A 26061-nucleotide genomic window follows, 5' to 3' on the forward strand; every position below is an offset into this window, starting at 1 on the left:
ATGTGTTTACAGCAGCCAAAGAAATGCAACCAGAGAAAACAAACTAGTTTAAAAACTTTCAGCCTTTTGGCTCAATTAAAATCATATGCTTGCGGATTGATATCAGTATTTGGCATACCTATGTGAAAAGACATTTTCAAAGATGAAATACATAAAACTGTCATTACAGATCAGCATTAACTGATGACCGTTTGTAATCAATTTTAATGAGAGGGAACACTTTGGACCCCAATTAAGCCAAATATTATCCCCAGAAAAAGAATTCTATTTTACTTATTAATAGACCTGTATTTAAAAAAAAAACCTGCACCCAACTATTATTATATTTTTAATCTCATCAATAAAAAAGTCATAAAAGTTTGTTTTCTCTTGTTACATAAGCACCTACAAAATATCCTCAATTTTGCCTCTTGGCTCATAAAGCCTAAAATATTTACCATCTAGTCGTTTTACAAAAAAAGTATTCCCTGTTCCCTAGCTCCCTACTATTTCCCTTGGTGGTCTCATCACTTTCCATGGTTTCAATTCTCATCTATACTTATCCAGTTCCAATCTCTCTCATCTCCACTGCCTAGTAGACATTTCCAAATGTAGGTCTCCTGGATAGCTGAAACTCAACATGTCCAAACTGAACTCAGTGTCTTTTCTTCAAAACTCTTTCTTCTTCCTAATTTCCCTATTCATGGGGAGGGTCGGTACCCCCATCCTCCCAATCACCCCAGCTCAGACCCGGGGTGTCATCCGTGACTCCTCACTGCTCCCCTCCTTCTCCATATCCAATCTGCTGCTGCCAAGGCCTGTAGATTTTACCTTCCTTCCATCTATCAGGGCCTGGCACACAGTAGGGGCTTAATATCGGTGTTTTATTGACTTAACTATTCATTAGAACAAGATGTCATTACAGAGAGATCTTTCCCTTAACAACTTGGTTGAATTGAAGATGACTCTTGGGGACCCACCTTATCCACAAAGTGGATTCCACTCTGGCTCATCCCTTCTTTGCGTAGGTGACACCCACAAGGTCCCCCTCCCCCGCGCCTCACGGCTCCGAAGACCGCCCCTCCCCCACCCAGCAGACACTCCATCCACGCCCGGGGTCCGTAGGCCAGGCGGAGCGATAGTCACTCCGGTCTCGGTCTTTTTCACTTTAGACCAAAACTTCGGCCTCCCCCTTCACCCCGACTCCACCGCCTCATGCAAAACAAGCGAGGCCGCTTCCAGAGAACCACGCCCTTCCCGCTGCCCCCTCTACCTTCCCCAACGGTAAGACGAAGATCCGGGATGGGGAAAGGCGCCCCGCACTTGCCTTGGGTCGGGGTCGGGGAGCCACGAGTAAACTGGAGCTCAGAGAGACTACCAGACCATACCACTCTTCGCGCGCCGGCCCCTCATTCAAATATCAGAGTCCGGCCAATCAGCGGCCGCATAGTCATTTAGGCGCGACCCGCATGGGATGCCGGGAGTCGTAGTTCATCATCCCTAGCCCTGTCCGGAACACGTGATCACCATCCTTGCCCTCCTCGCCCCTTGTAGGTTGGGTGGGGAGCTTCAGGGTGGAGCTTACTTTTGGCAGTTTGGGGCGCAGAGCCCTAAAACAGAATTCAATCTCTCTCTTTGCTTTTCCACTTCGAGGAAGGTTGCCCCTCCCCCTCCTGCAGATTCGGTGCCTTCTCGGAGAAGGAAAAGTGGCAACAGAGGGGAGGAAAGTTTGATTTTTTAAAAATAACTTTTTCATTGGAGTTAGTGCTGCTTGTGAGTCCCGGGCCTGCTATTTCCTGGACTTCGTACAATCGTTTCCTTTTTTCTTCACTCGATTTTTCTCTGCTTTTTGAGCCTCAGTGACCCAAGAGTCACAACAGATTTTTTTTTTCTTTTAATGATTTTGAGTTTGGGGCTGAATGTTATTTCAGAGTGGTTTGGGGTTTGTTTGTTTTTTTTTTTTGGCTGGTTTTCCTTTTTCTTTCGTTTTCCGATGCTCATTTTGCAATGTTTATATTTTGTTTTCTTACAGAAATTCTTGCTAACCAGTCCAGCTTTTTAGCATTTTCTAAAAACTTTTTTGTTATTTTGTGCTGCTACACATATGCCCCAAAGAGGCCAAACATCCAAATAAAAGCCCCAGAATATTTAAATATTTATAGCTGCACCTTTGGTAGAAGCAAAGGTCGGGAAAGAAAGAGGACATCATTCAATTGGGAGATGGCTAAGCAAGCTGTGACACACGAATGTAATGGAGTATAAATGATGAATATGACAAATGGCGTGCAAATCCGTGCAAAGTAAAACAAGCAGAATAAGGTAAACTGTATACACAGAGATTGCAACGATAGAAAATGGAATAACAGCAGCAAAAACAAAAGCCTGAATGAAACTGGACCTTGTGATCAAGTTTCACCCTAAAAATATAAAAAAGGAGAAAATGCACTACTCTCCCTTGGAAGAAGGAGGAAATTATGGATGTGGAATATTACATGTAATGTATTGATTAGTTTTGATGAACTGGATTTTTTTCCTCTTTTAAATTCTTTGGTACTAGGGATTACTTTAGGTAGGGGAAGGGCAAGGATATATTTGGAAATAAAGGTGATATAAAAACAAAAGACATCAATAAAAGTCAAAAATAAATTTTTGCCGGTGAGAATTCTCTCAGGACGAATTCATTGTATTTCATAGAATTACAAATACAATGAATGTACTTGTGACAGTTGATGATGTCTAAAGGAGTAAACAAAAAATTGTTTCTTCTCATTTACATGTGGTACTGACTTATTGAATGTGGGCAACCTATTCATATGCTAATTGTTGGTTCAGATTATCTGTGGTTAGGTAATTCTAGTATGTTGCTTTGTAGTAGCATCATCCAATAATTGTACTGACTTATAATTTTTTATTTATTCAGTCAGGCATGAGCATTTATTAAATACCTACTATGTGCCAAGCACTGTGCTAAATGCTGGGGATACAGAGAAAAGTTAAAAGACAATTTGAGCTCCAAGGAGCTCTCAGTCAGATGGGGAAACATGCAAACAAGATAGAGACAGGATAAATAGGAGATAATTAATAGACAGAAGGCACTAGCATTCTTACAGAAGGCTGGGATTTTAGCTGAGACTAGGCTAGAAGGCAGAGAAGAGAAAAGAGTGTCCAGGGTGGAAGTGGGAGTGGAGGAAGGGAACAGCAAATGGAAAAGCCTGGAGTGCAGAGTCTAATGAACAGCAACGAAGACAGTATCTGTTAGTGGATCATAGATTATGTGATGGGCTTTAATAATTAAGAAGCCTGCAAAGGCAGGAAGGGGCAAGGTTATGGAAGGCATTAAAAATCAAACAGGATTTTATCATGGAGGTAATAAGGAGCGGATAGACTTCTAGATGATTCAGTGGATAGAGCACTGGCCTGAAGTCAGGAAAACCTGAATTCAGGGTCTCAAATACTTAACTAGCTGTGTGACCCTGGGCATGTCACTTAACCTATGCTTGCTTCAGTTCTTCAAATATTTGTTCAGTTGTATCTTACTCTTCCTGGGCCTGTTTGGGATTTTCTTGGCAGAGATACTGGAGTGGTTTGCCATTTCCTTCTCCAGCTCATTTTACAGATGGGGAAACTGAGGCAAACAGGATTAACTTGCCCAGGGTCACACAGCTAGTGTCTAAGGCCAGATTTGAACTAAGGAAGATAAGTCTTATCAACTCCAGGCCTAGTGCTCTCTCCACTTTACCACCAAGCCACCCCCAGAGAGTATAAATACCAACAAATCTTTGGAGCTTCACTGTCTTTGGAAGAAGATAACAAAACCATTAACATAGACATAGCCAACTGGGAGTAAGAATGCTACGACAGTTGCTGAAGTGTTATGAGAAAACTATTTCTTAAGGTATGGCTTACCTGCTAGCATCTACTCTAAAGTAGGGACTTTGGAAGCAAACAGCTTCTTACTGCCATAAGGGTCTGCCCCGAGCCTTTATATGCCTCAGACTCTTTCTGAGCTGGAGTCTCAGCCTACTTTCTGAGTTGGAAAAAGAACTGAGCTCAGTGTCAGGTAAAAGTGCCACTTTAGGAAGCAGGGAGTTGTCTATTTCTTGAATAATAATAGCTTACATTTATGTAGTGCTTTAGGATTTGCAAAAGGATTTATGTTGTCTCATTTAATCCTCATTTAATCCAGTTTATTGGAACTTCTGGCCAGATGGACACCTGAACTGGAGGCAAAGTGCCTAGGTCCCACATATTCACTTCAGCAGAACCCTGAAATTCACACCGGACTGAATAATGATTGAGAAATCCAATGAGAAACTATAAGCGACATCATCTATCATACCAAAACTTCACAAAAAGTAAGTCAGCAGCCTATAGACAATAGGAAAAGGACTTGCCCACCCATCTATACTGGCAAAGCCAACAATAGCCCTGCCCAGGAAAATCTGAGAAGGAAATGTATAGCCTGCAAGGGGTGGGGCAGCATCCTGGGAGGGTTCTCCTGAGAAAGCCCCTACCCCAGTAGTTGGAAAGCCCCGATGAGGGGAATTTGGAAGCCCCAGTGAGTAGCAACTGGCAGGCCATAGAGATGCCAATTATCCTGGTGCTATAGTGCTCAGACTAGGACATCCCAGGTCTAGGAAATCCGAGGTCTCTAATACTCCATCCTGAGATGCCAGAAAGGGCCCTAAAGATGCAGATCTCAAAGAATCAGGGGGACCATACCCTAGGAAGTGGAGATTCACAGAACAACTCAAGGGAGCCACAATGTGACCAGGCATGACCAACCTTCACACTCAAATTTGCCTCTCTATAGGAAAGAAGTGCCATACCAGTGAAACTACCAAAAGATTACTTTATTGTGCTGGAAAAAAAATAACAAAATTAATATAGAGGAATTCACTATTTGCCAAAAACTGTTGGGAAAATTGGAAAGCAGATTGGCTAAGAATAAAGGAACATCCCACACTGATGTGTGATAAGTTTTAAATGGGTACATGACTTAGACATAAAGGATGACATTGTAAACAAATTAGAAGCAGAGGAAAGCATATAATCAGATCTATGGAGAAGGGAAAGAGTTCATGACCAGATAAGGGATAGAGAAGGTCACAGAAACTAAAATGGACAATTTGGATTACATAAAATTAAAAAGGTTTTTGCACAAACAAAACCAGTGAAGTTAAAAATAGAAGAAAAGCAAGTAAATGGGGGGAAAATTTTTGCAGCAAGTTTCTCTGATAATGATCTCGGTTCTAAGATATATAGGGAACTGATTCAAATTTGCAAGACTAACAGAGACATTCCCCAATTGATAAAATGGTTTAAGGATATGAACAGCAAGTTAGTTATCAACTATCAATCGCGAAATGAAAAAATGCTCCAAAGCACAAATAATCAGAGAAATGAAGATTAAAATAATTCTGAGATTCCACCTCATACCCATCAGTTTGGAAAGCTGACAAAAAAGGAAAATGACAAATGTTGGAGGGACTGTGGAAAAAGAGATACAGTAGTAGTGAACTGTGAACTGGTTTAGCCATTCATACACACACACACACAAACACACACATACATACATACGTACACATATGTAAATATATGTAGGGGTGTGTGTATACATGTGTGATGTATGTGTATGTATGTGTGTCTATATCTATAACTATATAACTATATATATATACACATATATAAATTTTGGGAATGGGGACCATGGCCAACCTGGGAATTTGTTTTGCTTTACTATGTATATTGTTACAGGAGGTTTTGTTTGCTTTTTCAATGGGAAGGGGGAGGTAGGAAAGAAAAATATGGCTTTTTGTTCATTTAAAAAAATAAAATTTGATTTAAAAAAAAGGCCAGGGCAATGATCAAGGCACTACAAACACAATACATCAAAACCACAGACTACCATTGGGGAAATGGGTCAGATTTCTGAAAAAGTCAGTGGAATATAATGATAGACCTTCAGTTAAATAGACCTTGAGAAGAAGAGCCTGCTTTTCTGTTATAGAGTCATTGTGAGAGCTGGATAAAAATTCAGAATATGATGGTTCTGTTGGCTATTTGTAACTACAAGAGAGTTACAGAATTCAAGAAAGTGCCTCCAGACACTGGGGAACCTCGGTGCAGACAATAGGGAAGGGCTGATGGGGGAGGCAGCTCCTGTCTGTCCTCCAGTTGGAGAGGCTCCTTGTTGTTTGTCCTGCATTGTCGAAGAGGACCATGACATGATGGAGGTGATGCCATGTCATGCAAGTGAATTGGCTTTCAATGAGGGAGGGCTGTGCAAAGTCACCAGTCTCATTTCTCCTCCGGAGTCATCTGGGTCCAGTGGCCACATACGCATCAGGAGGACTGGGGATGGCCCCAGATGTAATAGAAGACTGGCCTTTTAAAGCTAAAGTCTTAAGGTCTGTGATGACTAACTTTGATAGACTTGGTTCTTCTCAGCAATACAAGGTTCAAAGACAGCTCCAAAAGACTCAAGATGGAAAAAGCTTTCCACATCCAGAGAAAGAAATATGGAGTCTGAATGCAGATTGAGGCAAACTATTTGCTCTCTCTTTTTCTTACCTTCTTTTTTGGTTTTGTTTCTTCTTTCTCCTGATTCATTCCATTGGTTATAATTCTTCTTTACAACTCGACCATTGTGTAAATAAGCTTAATGCGATGGTATATGTAGAACCTATATCAGATTGCATGCTGTCTTGGGGGCGGGGTGCAGGGGGAGGAGAGGAAGGGAGAAAAATTTGGAACTCAAAAACTTGTGGAACTAAGTGTTGTAAACTAAAAATAAAAAATAAATTAAAAAAAAAAGCAAAGGTCTTTAGCAGGTCTCAGTTTGACTGAGGCAATGCCCATTCAATGATTAGGGCTAGATCAGAGCGTCTCCTAAGGAACAGAGGGTACCCATAGGAGACTGTTGAAACCAGCCTGAACCATATACAAGTTCAGGATTGGGACTGCAGATCAGCAGGTCTCTGAATGTTGAAAGCCATTCAAACACTGAGGAATGGTAGAAGTGCCAGGACTATACAGCAAGTAAAATTGATTAAAAAAGCAGAGACAAAGAGGAAACAAATAATCACTTTTTCAAATAATGTGATGGTTTAGAGTACCCTAAATATTTAACTAAAATTAATCAAAACAATTAACAACTTCAGCAAAGCATCAAGTTATAAAATAAACCTACATAAAGTATCAGCTTCTCTGTATATCACCAGCAAAACCCATTGTGAAAGGAGGATTGACTGAAATGACTGAGGAATCAAGGGTTTGAGCTTCTAAGCATGTCAATTTATTAAGCAATGCATACTAATTGCCTAAAAAATCAGGACCAGGCCCTCAGCTTTGGCACTGGACTCTGAATTCAGATTTTTATGCATTAAAAACACATAAGATCAATTAATTAAAAGAAAACAATTAACCAGGATATAAAATTAGGTAATCTGATTTCTAATGGAGGAAAGATTAGGGACTTTCCAAGTTGGGAGGGGAAGAGTCAACAGACACAATTCCCTGAAATCAGAAAAAGGGATGTCTTACTCCCCACAAGTGTCTGTATTCAATCAAAGGAACATGGAAACAATAACTGAATGACCAGCATGGGGCCAGTTTTCAGATAAGACATATGCACTGCTTGAAATGCTTAATTATGAGAAAACTCCTTGCATGTGTCTTCAGATTTGACTGGATTTCTAGTCAGCATAACCTAGGTCCTTAGTTAAGGGTCTTTAAAGCAGCAGGTAGAGGTAGTCCAGTTTCCCAGTCACTCAGGGCTAGGTTCAAACAATGCAATAAGGTTTTCTCACAATTCCCACAATTGAATAGTTTTCTCACAAGACAGAAATTGGACTAGACCCATAACTGAATAGGAAGGGAACTGAATTAGTTCCAGAATTGAGTCACAAGATATAGTCAGTGTGGTTCACTCAATTCCCATTACCACTTGCTATTTTAATTCTTTCACTATCAAGAAGAGAAAGAAAAAAACAATTATTTTAAAAATAACCATAGAATACATAAAAATCTGGAAAACTGATTACTTTTTGTGGGGGACAATCAGGGTTAAGTGACTTACCCAGAGTCACACAGCTAGTAAGTATCTGAGGCTGAATTTAAACTCAGGTCCTCCTAACTTCAGGACCAGTACTTTATCCACTGTGTCACCCTGCTGCCCCTGGAAGACTACCTACCAAGACACACATAAGAATTATGTAAATAAAACTACAAAATACTCAACACAAATAAAGATGGACAAATAATTGGAGAGTTATTGTTTGTGAGTAGACTGTCCATATGATGAAAAAAATGTTACCTAAATTAATTTCTGAATCCAACGGGATGTCAATCAAATTAGAAAAATGTTACTTTAATGAAGTAGAAAAATTATAATATCATTTATCTGGATTAACAAAAGGTCAAGAATCTCATGGGATATAATGGGGGGGAGGAAGTATGAATGAAAGAGACCTAGCAAGTATCAGATCTTAAATTATATTACAAAGTAGTTATCATCAAAATGATCTGCTACTAGTTAAAAAATAGAAAAGTTGATCATTTGAATAGATTAGTTACCCAACATACAGAAGCAAACAAACATTGCGGCATAGAGTTTGCCTCAAAGAGTTCAGTTTATGTAATAGGGACTCACTATTTGACGACTGGTAGAACAACTAGAAAGCAATCTGGCATAAATTAGGTTTAGCCCAACATTTCACACCATATACCACAGTAAGCTGCAAATGGATTACATGGCCTAGGTATAAAACATAACATAAACAAATTAGAGAAGGAGAAAAGGAAATACCATTTACAGTTATGAAGAGGAGGAAGAGGCCTTGACCAAAAACAGTATAGAAAAGATTATAGGAGATGAATTGGATAGTTTGATTATATAAGATTGAAAATGTTTTGTGCAAACAAAATCAATGCAGTTGGTATTAGAAGGGATACGGTTAATTGGAAAAAATCTTTACAACAAATTTCTCTGATGAAAAATATGCTATCTAAGCTATAGGGAATTGATTCAAATATATATAAAACAAGAGCTATTCCCTCCATACTATATATATATGTGTTCTAATGATTGAATAGGTAGTTATTAAAAGAAGAAATATAAGTGAACAACTATTGTACTTTAAATGTCATAAATTATTAATAATAATAGAATTACCAACTGAAACATCTCTGAGGTTCTACTTCATACGTATCAGATTACCAAAGATAAAAGGGAAGGAAAGGAAGAAAAAAATGAAAATTACAATGGGCAGAGAGGGAACCTATGGGAGCACAGGAACACTAATGCTCTTCCAGTGTATCTTTGAAATTCTGGAAAGCAATTTGGAATAATACCCCAAAAGTTACTAAACTGCATACTCTTTGATCCAATGTTACCACTACTAGGCAATCAAAAGAAAGAAGGAAAGGACACATGTGCACAAAAATACTTAAAGAAGTACTTTTTATCATAGCAAAAAACTGGAAACAAAGTCTTCCAGAAATTGAGGGATGACTAAACAAATTATGGTATAGGAATATAATTGAACATCAAAAATCCCCCCAACAGAAGAATTATTTGCCACATGTAGAGAAATTACAGCTGAATTCACAGAACAAAAAAACCCCAAAAGGTAGCAAACATCTCTATGAATTACATTGGAAAACATTAATCCAAGGGAGGGGAACCTGTGGCCTTGAGGCCACATGTGGCCCTCTAGGTCCTCAAGTGAGGCCCTTTGACTGAATCCAAACTTCATAGAACAAATCCTCTTAATAAAAGGATTTGTTCTGTAAAACTTGGACTCAGTCAAAAGGCTGAACTCGAGGACCTAGAAGGCCACATGTGACCCTGAGGCCTCAGGTTCCCCACCCCTGCTTTAGTTCCTTACATACTCCTCCTCTTACCAGCCTCCATACTCACTACAGAGAAGCATAATCCAACACAAGCCAACCCTTGACCCCCTAGGCTTAATCCTGGATTCACACTGGTATCTATTCCTACTGCAAAGATTTTTCTGGCACACTTTACCTGTCTTCCTTTCCCCTCCACCACAAGCGACAGATATACCATCTGTCCACCCACATAGAGAAGAGGGAAGTATGTTGCCTTATGCCTCTGGTAGTAACTAGGTTAGGGATTCCAGAGGCTATAGAGACTCTGTAACACAATGCTGCCAAAGTAATTTTCTTTAAGTGCAGATCTGACCATATCACTCCTCTGCTCAATCAACTCTAACGACTTTCTGTTGCTTCTAGGTTAAAATACAAAAACCTCTATTTAGCTTTAAAGTCTTATACAAGTACCAAACTTTTTAGGAAGTATAGCCGGGGGTGAGGGGGGCAGCTAGGTGGTGCAGTGAGTACAGCACCAGCCCTGGAGTCAGGAGGACCTGAGTTCAAATTTGACCTCAGACACTTGACACATGTACTAGCTGTGTGACCTTGGGCAAGTCACTTAACCCTAATTTCCCTGCCAAAAAGAAAAGCAACAAAAAACAAACAAACAAAAAGAAATATAGCTGGAACACCTAAACCAGGGAAAGATAAAGGAAATAAAGAGAACTCTAGAAGAATACGATTAATATCAACTCAAAAAATTTAAATAAAATCCTAACAAGAAGACTTTTCAAAAAGCATCACTCACTATGAGTAAGTTGGATTTATACTAGGGATTCAGGGATAGTTCAACATTATTAAAACAACACAATTAATCATAATAAAACAAAAATGTTGAATACCACATGAATATATCAATAGATGTGGAAAAAAGCCTTTGACAAAATACATTATCAATTTATGCTCCCACAAATTCAAAAAATACAAACACAGAGCAGGAGTTATTAACCTTTTTTGTGTCATGAACTTCTTTTAACAGTATGGTAACACTTATGAACTCTTCAGAATAATGTTCTTAAATGCATAAAGTACATAGGATTACAAAGGAAACCAATTTTACTGAAATAGTTACCAAGACATTTTTTTTAATTTCATAGACCCCAGGTTAAGAACCCCTTTTCATAGAAGGATCTTTAAAAAAAATTTTTTATTTAGTATTTTATTTTCCCTAGTTACATGTAAAAATGATTTTTAATATTCACTTTTAAAACTTTGAGTTCCAAATTCCCTCTCTTCTTCCCTCCCTACCCTCTGTCATTGGAGAAGGCAAACAATTTGATATAGTTATATGTGTGTAGTCATGCAAAACATTTCCATAATAGTCATGTTGTGAAACAAAACACAGACAAAAAAAAGTCAAGAAAAATAAAGTAAAAAAATATGTTTCAATCTATGTTCAGGCACCATCAGTTCTTTCTCTGGGAATGGATAGCATTCTTCATCATAAATCCTTCAGAGTTGTCTTGGATCATTGTATTACTGAGAATAGCTAAGTCATTCACAGCAGATCACTGCATAATATTGCTGTTACTTTGTACACAGTACATTTCACTTTGCATCAGCCCACATAAATATTTCTAGGTTTTTCTGAGAGCATCCTGCTGATCATTTCTTATAGCACAACAGTATTCCATTACAATCACATACCACAATTAGTTTAGCCATTTCCCAACTGATGGACATCCCCTTAATTTCCAATTCTTTGCCACCAGAAAAGAGCTGCTATAAATATTTTTGTACATGTAGGTCCTTTTCCTTTTTGGTTTTTATCTCTTTGGGGATACAGACCTAGTAGTGGTATTGCTAGGTCAAAGAGAATGTATGGTTCTATAGCCCTTTGGGCATAGTTCCAAATTGCTCTACAGAATGATTGAATCAGCTCACAACTCTACTAACAATGCACCAATGTCTCTTTTTTTCCCACATCCCCTCTAACATTCGTCATCTCATAGAAGGATCTTTTAAAAATATAAGAAGTATTTATCTAAACCCAAAAGTTAAAATTATATGTAAGAGGGAAGACTAGAAGCTTTCCTAGTAAATACAGGAGTAAAGCAAGGATGCCTCCTTTCTCCACTATTATTAGACCCAATTCTAGAAATGCTAGCAATTGCAATAAGATGAGAAAGAAATTTAGACATGAAGCAAAAAGGAAACAAACCTATTCTTATTTGCTGGTGACATTTTGATTTTCTTAGAAAATCTTAAAGGCAGCTAGAGTCAGGAAGATTTGTATTCAAATCCTGCTTCAGATACTTACTAGCTGTGTGACCCTGGGAAAACTCTAACTGCCTCAGTTTCCTCAACTGTAAAATGGGGATCCTAGAACCTGCCTCAGAGAGTTGTTGTGAGGCTCAAATGAGATAAGAGCTTATTCCCTTTCCCCTCCTTCCTAAGGAATCAGCAAGAAAACTAACTGAGATGATTAATAGCTTCAGTAAAGTTGTAGCCTAAAAAAGAAATCCATAAAATTCAATTGTATTTTTAAATAATACTAACAAAATCCAAGAAGCAATAAGATAAGTGGAAGTCCCATTCAAAATAACTACTAGATGTGTAAAATATTTATGTAAAATACCTAAGCACACTGAATACCTATATAGATAAATTTACAAAAGATTTCTTAAAGAAATAGAGCATAACTCAAATAATTGGAGGAATATTCAGTGCTCATGCATAGACCATGCTAATATAAGAAAAATGACAATACTACCAAACTTATAGATTTAGTGTTATATAACTCAGACTACCAAAGGGATACTTTCTGGGCTAGACCAAATAATAACAAAACTCATTTTTAGGAATAAGAGATCTAGAATATCAAGGATAATGATGAAAATAGATTAAGAATGAAAGAGATAAAGTACTTCCAGATCTCAAGATATATTATAAAGTAGCTATCATCAAAATTATTTGGTACTGGTTATAAAATAGGAAAGTAGATCAATGGAGCAAATTATAAAAGGAAAAATCAGAAATATTTTAACTAAATAACTCAATGTTTGATAAACCTCCCCAAAATTACTCTCATATATAACTCCCTATTTCACAAAAAATTAATAGAAAGCATTCTATAGGAAATTAAGGTTAGAACAATATCGTACACTGTATCTCATAATAAATTCTACTTAACATGAATATCATATAACAAAATTACAAGAGAACCAGTTATTTTTCACAGAAAAGGACAAACGAGAATTAGGCAATTATGGAATACTATTGTGCTATCAGAAATGGTGAGCAGGTGGACTTCAGAAAAACCTGGAAAGACTCTGATGCTGAGTGAAATGAGCAGAACCAGAAGAACACTGTACATGGTAACACCAACACTGTGCGATGACTGACTTTGATAGACTTAGCTCTTCTCAGCTATGCAAGGATCTAAGACAACTCCAAAAGACTCATGATGGAAAATGCTATCCACATCCAGAAAAAGAACTATGAAGTCTGAATGCGGGTCAAAGCATACTATTTGCTCTCTCTTTTTGTTTTGCTTCTTCTTTCTTGTGGTTCCTCCCATTGGTTCTAATTCTTCTTTACAACATGACCAATGTGAAAATATGTATAATATGAATGTGTATGTAGAGCCTATATCAGACTGCATGTGGCCATCTTGGGAAGGGGTAGGGAGGGGGAAGAAAATTTAGAACTCAAAATCTTATAGTGAATGTTGAAAACATAAATAAATTTTAAAAATAAAATCTTTCTGAAAAAGAATTAGAGGCAATTACAAAAAATAAAAATGATTACATGAAATTGAAAACTTTTTATCAATATAAGTGGAATAAGAAGGGAAGCAAGTGAAAAACTCATGAATCAAATATCGTGTGTGTGTGTGTACATGAGGTAGGTAAAGTGGTTCAGGCTGGTATGTGGAAGAGGAATTAGGACCATAGATTTACATCTGGAAAGGATGTTAGAGGAAGTCAAATCTAACCTCCTCATTTTACAGATCAGGCCTTGAGAGGTTAAGTAACTTTGCCTCATGTCACACTATTACTAAGTATCTAAGGCAGGATTCAATTAGACTCATTCTGCTTAGTCTCACAAAAGATCTAACAAGACATAATAAGGTGGAAGTTACAGAGGGGCATATTTAGGCTTAATTTAAAGAAAAACTTTCTAACAATTAAAGCTATCTGCTAGGGGTAGTGGGAGAATAACAAAACAAAAGATAGAGATGATCATAAAAGATAAAACAGATAAATTTTCAATATCTAAGATTTTAAAGCTGGTGAAGAAACAAATCAATGCAAATAGGAAGAGAAAGGAAGCTGTGGATTAGGGGGCAGGGGGGAATCTTTGCACCAGATATCTTGGGGAAAAGTCTAATATCTAAGATCTATAGAGAAATAACTCAAATATGTAAGATTAAGAGTCATCCTTCAATGTATAAGTGGAATGTAAAAGACAGGAACAAACAGGTCTCATAGGATCATTGATTTAGAACTGGAAGAGACCATAGAGGCCAGCAAGTTCAACCCCCTCATTTTACCGCTGAAGAAACCACTTAGAGCTTAAGTGACCTGTCCAGGGTCACACAAGTAGTCGGTGTGTGAGGCAAGATTTGAGCCCCTGTCTTCCTACCTTCAGATCCAACATATCCATCCTACTGAACCAGGAGCATTGCAAAGTGTTAACAACCACATGGAAGTCTGTTCTAAATCACTAATGATAAGAGAAGTACAAATGGAAACTATTCTGAGGTTTCACTTCAGCTATTTGGCAAAGACAATGAAAGTTGGAAATAGTAAACATTGGAGGCTCAGTGGAAAGATGGGTACATAATACAGTACAGTCTTGTGAAGCTATGAATTGGTCCAACCATTCTGGAGAGCAATTTAAAATCATGATAAAAAAAATCCTCCTAAAATGTTCATATTCTTTGATCTAAAAACAACAATAATAAAAACTGTCGAAAAGTGGAATGAACTTTCTCTAGAGTTTTTTTCTATCTTCACTGAAATTTTCAAACAGAAGCTGGATAACCATTTGTTGGAGATACAGATTCTGATTCAGGTACAGATCTAGGTTAAATGGCCTCTAAGATTCATTCCGATTATGAAAGTATGTAATTCCGACTTGAAGTGCACAAAGTATGCAATTATCATGATCATCATAGAAATTTACAAGGAAGCAACATAGTGTCTTAGAAAGAGCCTACCTGTACCGTACTTGACCTTAGACTCCGTGTCTGTTTCCCAAGCTTTCAAATGAGAAAAATAACCTCAGGTCTTTTAATCTTCCATGGTGTCTATGAGGACCAAGTGAAATCATAAGATTTAGTGCTGGAAGGGGGCTTATTATATCATTTCCCAATCCCCATCATTTGACAGGTAAGGTAAAATGAGGTCCAGAAAGGTTAGGTGATTTCCCTGAGAGTTGCAAAGATAAAAAAAAATAGAATTTGATAGCAAGTCTTCTGCCTTAAAATCCGATGTTTTGGAAGTACTGAAAAGTTCATAATTATTTGAAGTACTTGTAACATAAAAATGACACAGGTCTAATCTCAAGTGTAACAAATCTGGATACACTTACAGTTCTCTGGATCTCTTATGCCAATATTAGCATGCATGTGAGGAAAGACTAACAGGTGAAGAGAAAAATCAGGTAGTAAGGAAAAAGGACCAGGAGCTGAAAAGACTCAGCAAGAGAGATGGGTCCATTGGCCTATGATCAATCCTCTAACCTCCCTGAGCTGAGTTGGAAGTAAGAAAACCTGAAAAGGGCTTGAAAATGTCCTTATAGATAAGTAGTAAAGAGTATGAACTTTTTTTTTTGAAGAGGAGGTCCAAATAATCAACATTGGAATGGAAAAATACTCTAAATCATTAATAATAAAATAAACGCAAATTAAAATAACTCTGACGTTCCATCTTGCACCAAGCAAATTGGCAAACATGATTCTTAAAAATTGAGTCGATTTAAAGGGTAAGATAACTATCCATATACTACTGGCAGAGCTGTGAAGTGGTTCAGTTTTTCTAGAAAACAATTTTTGAGAAAATTTACCAAACTGTTCATACTCAACAACACAGAAATCCATCTACTGGGCATATACCCCAAGGAGATCTAATTACACCAACCAAGAAAATATGTAATATAATATTAATTTTTCTTTGAGGTAGCAAAAACTGGAAATAAAATGGGAATCCATCAATTGGGTCATAGATGATCAAACTGTGGTATATGAATTGAATGGAATATTATTATATCATATAAGGAATGAGGAACATGAAAAATTTAGAGAATGAATGAATGAAAAAGCACTTAGTAAGCATTTACTATATGCCATGTATTGTACTAAATGCTAGGGCAGGTGTGGGGGAACCTTCGACAACCTGGAGGCCACATATGGCTTTCTAGGTCCTTGGGTGTGGTCTTTTTACTGAATCCAAGTTTTACAGAACAAATCCTTTTATTAAGAAGGGGATTGTCCTGTAAAGTTTGTATTCAGTCAAAGGGCCCCACTTGAGGACCTAGAGGACCGCATGTGGCCTTGAGGCTGATGGGTTACCTACCCCTGTGCTAGGGATACAAATAAAAAAATCAATACAATCCTTGCCTTCAAAGAATCTACATTCTAAAAGGGGAAGACAACACATATAAGGGAGTATTGGTCAAGAATGGGTGCTTTGGTGAGGAAAACCACAAGGATAGAGATTAGAATCATAGGGCAATTGACTGACAGATCCTTTCTAAGAATTGTATTGTTAATTTAGGGGCAGCTAGGTAGCACAGTGCCACTCTCACTGAGTTCAAATCTGGTCTCAGACATTTACTAGCATTGTGACCCTGGGCAAGTCACTTAACCCAGTTTGCTTCAGTTCCTCATTTGAAAAATGATCTGGAGAAGGACATGGCAAGCCACTTCAGTATCTTTGCCAAGAAAATCCCAAACAGAGTCACCAAGAGTCTGAAACAACTGAATAAAATTGTTGATTTGACTACTGTTCTTAGAGACAAAGGTATAGAGTTGGAGGTGGCAGAAGCATATGGCAGAAAGATGTCTTAGGAGAAGGAAGATTTTCCCGGGTTGGGACAAGATGTGTTGAATGATCACCAATCAGGTCAGAAGCCCAGAGTACCAGGTGCAGGATGTGGACTGGAGATTAAACAAGGCTCCATTAAGATTGGTGGGTAACAGACTTCTGTGAAATGATGCAGAGTAAAGAAATTAAAACAAAGAGAATAATACACGTGGTGAAAAATAATATAATGCAAACAACACTAGAAGGCAAATTAATTGATTAACTGCAATAAAGAATTTGGTTTTAGGGAAGAAAGGATAGAGTAGGGGGAACACTTCCTCCTGGTAGAGAGGTGGAGGGCTACAGGTGCAGAGTTACCCATACTGTCAGCTGAAATTGTTGCTTGACTTCATTTGACTGTTTTAATTTACTCATAATAGTAAGTTCAATGTGAGGGAGGAGGAAATGAAGGGCCCCCAAATTACCAAAATGAGTGAGATTATGAAATGACAAATTTTGTAAAGAAACATCCACTTTAAAACTGGAGAGAAGGAAGTGGGGGAAAAAACTTGAAAACTGGTTAAATCATATAGACTGGAGAATGAATAGGAAGCCCAGGTTCCCTGAGGTCTCAGTCCATCTTCTCTTACGGTCATCTTTCTGGGACAGATTTTCTACCAAGATGGCTGGAAGTTCCAAGTCGGATGGTTTTCTGTCCATCTGGAAAGCCTAAAAACCAAGAGACTCAAAATTGGGCATATTAATATATGGGCATATTGGTTTGTCTCCAAGCTGTATTCTCTAGAGGGATGTAAGCAATTCCAGCCAATATGTTGATTTGTTTTGTTTGATCATACTTATTATAAGGGAGGATTTTATTGGGTAGAAGGAGATAGTCTTTGGGAAGTGACAGAAATGAAAAAAGAAAGGAAGAATGAGAGAGAAAGAGCGAAAGAGAGAGAGAGAAAGAAAGAAAGAAAGAAAGAAAGAGAAAGAGAGAGAGAGAGAAAGAAGGCAGGAAGAAAGGAAGGAAGGAAGAAAAAGAAAAGAGCACCAATAAAACCAAGTGAAAGATGAGAACACGAATAAAAGAAGATAGAGGAATGTAAACATTCCAGTAGAATATGATTTCCTTAAAGGCATGAACTGTTTTGTTTTTGTTTTGTTTTTTAATCACCAAATGCCTATTGAATGTTTTCAACTAGATGTCCTGATGGCATCTCAAACTCAATGCACCAACTCCCTATGTTCTGAACATCTCCATTACCGTTGAGGGCACCACTATCTTGTAGTCATTCATCAACTCTTCACTTTCCCTCAATCTACATATATGACTAGTTGCCAGATCTTGTCATTTCTATCTTTACATCCATTGTGTACCTGTCTCCTTTCCACTCATGTGGCCACAGCCCTGGTCTGGGTCTTCATTGAAGTACATCCCTAAATGGTCTCTCTGCACATACAAGAAAGATCAAGAACCTTGGGGAAAGAAGACTAGGGAAGGAGTATATTCCAGATGTATTTTGTCTATGTCTACATATGTATATATTGTGTGTCCTGCCCCCCTTAGAATATAAATTCATTAAGGGCAGGAATTTTTTCACCTCCGTCTTTGTGCCATTATCACCTAGCACAGTGACTTACACGGAGCAGGATGAGAGAATTGTAGATCTGGTCCTGGAAGGAAGTGGAGGGGCCATCCGGTCCACTTTACAGATTTGGCTGCAAGTCAGAGGGAAAGGTCCAAGAGTCATTAGGGTAAAGCAGGGAAGCAGGTGGCAATGCATCTTTTTTGCTGTCATTTTCATAAATAAAACGTCAGTTTCTGATGCTGAAGCATTTGATGATACCAAGGACTTCGGACATGGAAAATTTTCTTTTTTCTGATTCTTCGGTAGTTATAGATGCTTATCAGTGGTATTGATGGAGATATCAGGGCCCCTTCTCCACCCTAGGGGTCTGTCGGGCAATTCTATTTCTAGGACTTTGGGGAGCTCAGAACCCATGAAGGACCTGGTAATTTGGGGGCCTTTCATGTACTGAGAAATGAATTAGAATATCAACTCCAGTGATGTCATTAATTAAATTGAATGTAGGGCCCAGTCTCAATTCGATTAGGACAATCCTCTTAAATCATTAAACTGGATTTGAAGAAGTCAGGTGCCTTCTAGCCCATCTCTTAACCCAGGCCTGCCTCATAGGAAAGAACAAGGAAAAGGTACCCAATCTGTCATGGTACACTCTGACTTAGCCTCAGAGAGAATCATATGACTTGCTCTCTCCTGAGCTAGTGGGGTTGGGGGGGCAAGTGTTCCCTTCTGCTCTAAGGGGAGGGGACCATTACCCCCCAGCCCCACCCTCTGGAAGTTCTACATTCCTTTGGCACCAGATGATGCTATCTCTACTCACAAGCCAAGACTTGCAGGACTGGAAGCCTGGAATGCCTTGGATCTTCCTGTCTAGGCAGTAGCCTGGTACCTAGGGAAGGCCTAGCCTCCCTTTTTGAAGACTATCTAGCTCTCATCTCCACCCTTTACAATCCCCCAAAGCACAAGGCCAGGAGACTCTCCAGCTTCCTTCCCATCTCCCCCACCCCGACAGCAGGCTGGTGCTAAGCCCCACCCCAGGCTTTGGTGGGAGAGTGGCTGTGAGCAGATAAGATCGCAGGTGGGGCAGGGAGTGGCTCTACCGGGACTCGAAGAGCTGGCATTCCCACCTCAGCCTTCCTGGTGGCTCACTCAGCATGGGTGGGGAAGAGTCAGGTACAGACAAGAGGACACCAGAATCCTCAGCCTCCAAGCCTCCATTCAGTGTCCTATCATTCTAATCTCAAGTCCTGGGATGAACTAGATAAATGGAGCAACTCCTTAAATGGGGCAACCAGTCAACATTTATTAAGCCCCTACAGGTGTGCCAGGCACTGTGAATACTGAAAAAGGCAAAAGACAGTCCCTAGCCACAAGGAGCTTACAATCTAAGAAGGGAGACATATAAACAAATATAAACAAAGCAAGCTATATACAGGATAAATAGAAAAGAAGCCTTAAGAATTAAGGAATCAAGGATTAAGAATGAAGGAATTAAGAGGAGTCAGGAAAGGCTTCCTATAGAAGGGGGGACTTAGAGGTCAGAGGTCAGAGTGTAAGAGGGGTGGCCTCCTAGATGTGGGAGGAGAAAGTGACTCAGAGGACAGTTAGCCACAGTGGCCTATTGGTAAAATTGTTTCCCCTACTTCCATTCTATCTCTTCTAAATTCTTTGCAATCTGGCTTCATTCACCTGAAAGTCCTCCCTTCAAAGTTACCAAAGCTCTCTTAATTGCCAGATCTAATGGCTTCTTAAATCTTAACCTTCTTGACTTCTGTACAGCCTTTGACACCGGTGACTGCCCTCTTCTCCTGTCCACTCCCTGTGCTCTAGAAAGGTCGGACAAATTGATAGCTCCCATAACATTCACTGTCCATTTTGATCACTTTTGCCAATTTATTCAGTAAGATCAAATTTCAGTTATCTTAATTAGCATTTATTTTATCACTTTTTACCTGGACTATTGTATTAGTCTGCCTACCTCAAGTCTCCCCACTCCAATCCATTCTCCAAACAATTGCAAAAGTGATTTTCCTAAATTGAACATCTGACCGTGTCATTCCCCTACCCAAAAAACTGCAATGGATAAAATAGAAAATGCTCTGACATGGAAAGCACTTCCCCCCTCCCTACACGATTGTTCCCCTCCACAATGTCTGCCATATTTGCCTACTTGGGACTCTTCACACAAGACACTCCCTCTCATCTCTGTGCCCACCCTGGAAAGTTCCCCCTCCTCCTGTCTCTTGAAATCCCTCATTTCCTTCAAGTCAGTGAATTCTACAGGCAGACTTTTCTGATCCCCCCAGTCACTAGTACCCTCTCTTCCAAAACCCTTTATTTTCATTCTGGATGGGCTTTATAAACATACATAAGAACCTAGGGCCTTTGTTTCACTTTTGTCTTTGCATCTCTCATACATGACACAAGGCCAAGCTGCTAGGCCCTAGCACATAGTAGATGTTTAACCAATGCTTACTGATTGAATTGCCAGACTGTTGATAACACAATACAGGTCTCAGTTAGTCTCTGAGAAACATTGCCTAGCTAGTGGCCTGGCATCCTGGAAATGTATCTAGTCTGCCTTGATCTTCTAACCTGAGCAACAGGGCATGGGCTTGACTTGACATCTAGGGAGGAGATTAACTTCAAGCAGATGGAGAGCTGAAGGACCCAAGGGGATTCTTGACCTAACTTTCAGATCATTAAGCAATGTTTCTCCCCTTCAGGACCTCAGAAGATCCTACCTTCCCCATCTCTGGATTATGTGTTATAGTCATGCCTCCTACAAGAAAATCTGTACTTACCAAACACTATTAAGGTTGGATCAACTAGAGGGGAGGGGAAGAAAAGTCAAATCAACATTCATCTCAAAGAATTTATTTTAAAACTGGTTCTTTTGTCTTGATGAGAACACAGGGGCCCTTTTCAGCGCCTTGATTTTCAAGTCCATTTCACCCCCTCTACTCCTCCCTGCCCAGAACATTTGGCAGGGGAGGTAGTCCCAATACAACCCATGTGGCCAAAGAGATGACAATTTAGGGGCAAAAGGGAGATATGTACACCCCCTGGGGGTGGGATTCAAGAGTTCAGGCTGTCCCCAGGTCTGGGTCAGAGCTCAGGGGCACAGGGCTCCCCAGCAGGTGGTGGTACTCTCAACTCAGCATCATGCCTCACAACAGTGAAGAGTCCCACCACAGCAAGTAGGGCCATGACCATGACAGCTGAGCAGATGCTAAACATGTTCCGAGTACCTGTTTTCCGATCACTATCATGGAGGACAAGGAGCCCTAAGCATGCCAGCAGGTGCAAGGGGACCCGGAACCAGTTAAGCACTCCGGCCTGTTCCATCTCAGGGATTACTTTTCTTCGTAGGAAGCTCATACTGGGAAAGTACAAACCACAGGCCAGCTCTATGAGCAGGAAGGCAACAAATGACTCCACTGGGCTCTCCTGGCCTGGACTAGTGGAGAAAGTCAACATGAAGAGGGAGAAGACGACGATGAGGACAGCAAGGGATAGCAGGTGCATGGGCTGGAGGTGGTACCTCTTGGAGGTCGCTATTCGATATAAGGAAGAGCCTAGCAAGCTGGCTGACATAAAACTGGAGAAGACGATTCCTAGTGGTGCTCCATGGGGATCTAGGACAGGTGTCCAGAGGAAGATAAAGATGAACACGACACTTTCAAACAGGGCTTGAATGGTACCTAGCAGCAGCACCCGTCGGTCTGATAGGAGGCAGCGAAGGCCCCCACCACAGGTCCTCAAGAATGCTCGCTGCCGGTCATAGTTCTCGCCCCAGTTACATAGGGCCAAGGTGCCAGCCAGAGCTAGGAGGGGGATGGCAGCCACAAAAGGAGCCACAGGTCCAAGCCCTAGCCAGCTGGCCACAACCTCAGCTGCCACACCGGCGGCCACAGCCAGCGCGTGGTTCCAAAAAGCAGCCCGGGCAAAGGTGGCAGGGATCCACTCAGGTGGGAAATCGTGACGTGCCACATGTTCATGGATGTACCATGACTCAAAAGCTGAAAAGAGCAGGGCTGTGGACAGCCCACCTAAAGCCCGGCCCACAAGCAGTATGAAGTAGTCCTGGGAGAGCTTGGTCATGCAGCAAAGGGAATAGGTGAGGGAGAAGAGGACGCAAGACTTCTTTCTGCCCAGCCAGTCCACAAGGGAGGAGGCCACCAGGCCAAAGAGGACGGTGGAGGCCAAGCCACAGACATAAAGGATGGCGATCTGGCCCTCCAAGAAGTGGTAATGTTGGTAGAGCTTATAGAGGTAAGGAGCCTGGAGCCAGTCTGCTGCCAGGGCCAGGAAATAGACCTGGTAGAAGTCTAGCTGGAATCGAAGGAAGGAGGGGTTGCAGCAGGCCCTGCTCAGAGGTCTGGCCCTGCATCCTGACAGCTCCAGCCCCAGGCAGGCAGCCAGCAGAAGGGCTAAGGCGAGGTAGGCCGTCACCAGCATGGCGGGGCCCGGGATGACCTGGGGAGGAAGGAGAGAGGTAAGGGGGAGAGGGCCAGGGTCACACCCACTGCCCGGGTGGCACTGCCCAGGGCCTGAGTGGGTAGGCAGTAGGCAGCTCCACGCCCTCGCCCGACAATGCTCCCCGTGGTCCCCCAGAGCCCGGACCGGAGGGACCAGTCAGGTCGGTGTCTTGTGGCTGGGGACACTTGGAGGCTGGGGAGGGGGCTGAGCATCTCCAGCCCCCTCCCCCAAGGCTTTGGAGACCCGAGGGATCCCTCCTCTGGGGCGCCCCGGCTGCGGCCCCTCTCCAGAAGCCGCCCGGTCTCCATCGTTCCCCACGCTCTCCTCCCGGGATCCCCATCTGCACCCACCCCCGCCCTTCCCCCACGAGCCCCCCGACGCGCGCGGGGCTCCCCAGGCTGGGCTCGCTCTTCCCGGCGCTCCCCCGGCCCTCTCCTGCTCCCTCCCCCGCTCTCACCTGCTGCCCCGGTCTGCGGGGAGGCCCCGGTCTGCGGGGACGCTCCGGTCGCGTCCGGCTCCCGCCCGCCCCACTCCTGCTCCAGCTGAAGCCCCCGCCCCTCGCTCCGCTTCCGGGAGCCCGGCTGGCCTGAGGCCGCCGTGGGCCCCGCCATGACAGCCCTGTCACGTGACGAGGCCCCAAGCACCCTGGCGGGGGCGGGGCGGAGAAACGAGGGAGGAGAGAGGGGCGGGGCCTCTTCTCCTCTCCTCCCCTCCCTTCCCCGCCCCCCTTCTTCTTCCTTCCTCCCTCCTCCTTCCTCCTTCCTCCCTCCTCCCTCCTCCTTCCTTCCTGCCTTCTGCGTTTCTGGTCCCCACCCCTGGCACTCACCCGGGCGCCTGGACTGAGAAGGCGAGGAGTGGCCCAGGCTCACCTCCGCCGGGCCGGGCAGCTGCCTCTGCTCCCTGCGGGCCCCGAGGTGGGCTGGCCCGGACGCTGCATCCTCGAGTCCGGAGACCTGGGTCGGAGAAAGCCCGGGCTTTGCCTCTTCTCCCCCCTCGTCTTCTTCCTTCTTCCCCTCTCCCGCCTTCCTCCCCTTCCTCCTCCTCCTCCCTCCCCTTTCCTCTCCTCCCCTTCTTTCCACCCTCCTCTTTCTCCCCTTTCCCCCTCACTCCTCCCCCTCCCTTTCCCCCTTCTTTCTCCTCCTTCCCCTTCTTCTACTTCCTCTTCCTTCCCTTCCCTCTTCCTCTTGTTCCTTCCCCTCCCTCTCTTCCTCCCTTTCCCTTTCTCCTTCCCCCTCACCTTCCCTCTCTCCTTCCTCCTCCTTTTCCTCCTCCTCCTTCTCTTCCTCCTCCTCCTTACACTTGCCCCTCCTTCCTCTTCTCTTTCCCCTACTCTCTCTCCCTCCTCCTCATCTTCCCAGTAAACAACATGCTGATAACCGTTTAAAGTTCACAAAGTGCTTTACCTCTGCTCCATTACCTCTGCTCCAGGAGATGGTGCTGGTGCTGGGCTTGAAGGCAGAAATTTACCCCTGTGATCCTGAGCAAGTCCTAACTGCTCTCAGCCTCTGTAAAATGGACATAATAGCAAACTGCCTCGTAGGACAGTTTTGAGGATCAGGTGCACTAGTAACAGTTGCTGTCTCTTGTATATGGCTGGCTTGCAAAGGCACTTCACAAACTTATGTCAGGTCATCCTTACCACAATTCTTGGGGGGAGGGGGTAGATTCAGCTGACACCCAAGCAACAGTATCCTGCCCTGACTTCTCCTCAGGTCCACATAATAATAATAGCTAGCGTTTATATTGTGCCTTAAGGTTTGCAAAACATTTTGCAAATTTCATCTTTACCACAAGGCTGGGGGGGTCATTACTGTCTGAAGCTGGATTTGAACAGGGGTCTTCCTTAGTCCAGCCATTATCCATCCACTCCAACAACTTGCTTTTCCCAGCATGGCCTTCTGGGCCTTGGTTTCCTAGTGCCTAAAATGAGGGCTTTGGCTTAGAGCTCTGAAATCGTGATGCTGAACAGTAAGAAGACCAGGCTGGGCCTGCCTTCAGTTCTATGAGTTTCAGGAGTCAGGTTTGTATAAGTCTTGGTCCTTCATGCAGTTGGAAGGGACATTGGAGATCAACTAATGCAACCTTTCCCTAATTTTGCACATGAAGAAATTCAAGTTCAGTTGAAAGAACATTGACTCTGGAGTCTGAGGGCTTGGGTTCAAATCTCATTTCACCCTATCTGTATGACCTTAGGCAAGTCACTTAAATTCCCTAGGCTTCAGATTCTTCCTCTCTACAAGGAAGGAATTGGACTGGATTGTCTCTAAGGCTATAACCTTCTGATTCTAAGTGAGTTACCCAAGATTACCTTGGAATTTGAATTGAGGGAAGCCTAAATTTACAGTGCTTGACCCCCTACCCCTCACACATGTATTACAACATTCTACCACAGCTGGAGAATGCAGGAGTTGAGATGTTTGTCAAAGGGGACTCATCTAACATCCCACCATCATATAGTCATGTGCACCATGATTCCTTTTGAACAGACCTTCATTTAGGGCTGAGGCTGCAGGTAGAGAAGCTTGGGGGGGGGGCGGGTAGAAGGCAAGTGTGGAAAGAACCCTAGATCTGGAGTCAGGAGAGAAGTTGGTTCAAGACATTTCCTCACTTGGCATGACCATGGGTAAGTCACATAATCCATTTGAGCCTTGGTTTTTTCATCTGTAACATAAGAATAACGTACGTTGTATACCAACTGAAATAGTACCTTAAAACTTTGCAAACCTTAACATGTTATCTTAAATGTCTGTTATGGGATATCCCTACTACAGCAGTCAAAACTAGGATTTCTGCCCAAGCTTCTTCACCTCTAGCATCTTGCTGGTCCTTTCATCATCCGGAAAAGAGGCAATGATAATTCTCTTCATTTTTCAGCCGGAAAGATGAGGCCAGAGGAATGCAGCGATGTCCCCAAGGTCACCCCATCTGGATGTTCTGCGTCCTAGCTTTGTATGACTTGGCTCAATGAGATTTTTCTTTCTTTTGAGCTTTTTTCTTCTACATCATAGGATTGTACTGCATAGAAATAGAAGGGGAGGTACAACATGATCTATGACTCTTCCTTCCCCCAAAGAAGGAGAGGGTTTTGTTCTTTATTTTGGATCGTGTAATATTCAAACCACCTGTTATATGGGGGAAAAATA

General features: G+C 41.8%; 1 protein-coding gene across 1 annotated transcript; it reads right to left on the bottom strand.

Moving 5' to 3' along the window:
- Positions 1-21297: 21297 nt before the first annotated feature.
- Positions 21298-23558, bottom strand: MFSD5 (major facilitator superfamily domain containing 5). The gene is made up of 2 exons (XM_036758564.1): positions 23376-23558; positions 21298-22915 (listed from the first exon to the last, which is right to left on the bottom strand). Exon 2 carries the CDS (start codon positions 22895-22897, stop codon positions 21545-21547), a length of 1353 nt encoding a protein of 450 aa, XP_036614459.1. The 5' UTR covers positions 22898-22915; positions 23376-23558; the 3' UTR covers positions 21298-21544.
- Positions 23559-26061: the final 2503 nt, after the last annotated feature.

This window comes from Trichosurus vulpecula, chromosome 5 (genome assembly GCF_011100635.1).
Source record: "Trichosurus vulpecula isolate mTriVul1 chromosome 5, mTriVul1.pri, whole genome shotgun sequence".
Taxonomy (NCBI): domain Eukaryota; kingdom Metazoa; phylum Chordata; class Mammalia; order Diprotodontia; family Phalangeridae; genus Trichosurus; species Trichosurus vulpecula.

Coding starts and splice junctions, on each gene's coding strand:
- MFSD5 (XM_036758564.1), bottom strand. CDS start 22,897: ATGCTGGTGACGGCCTACCTCGCCTTAGCCCTTCTGCTGGCTGCCTGC.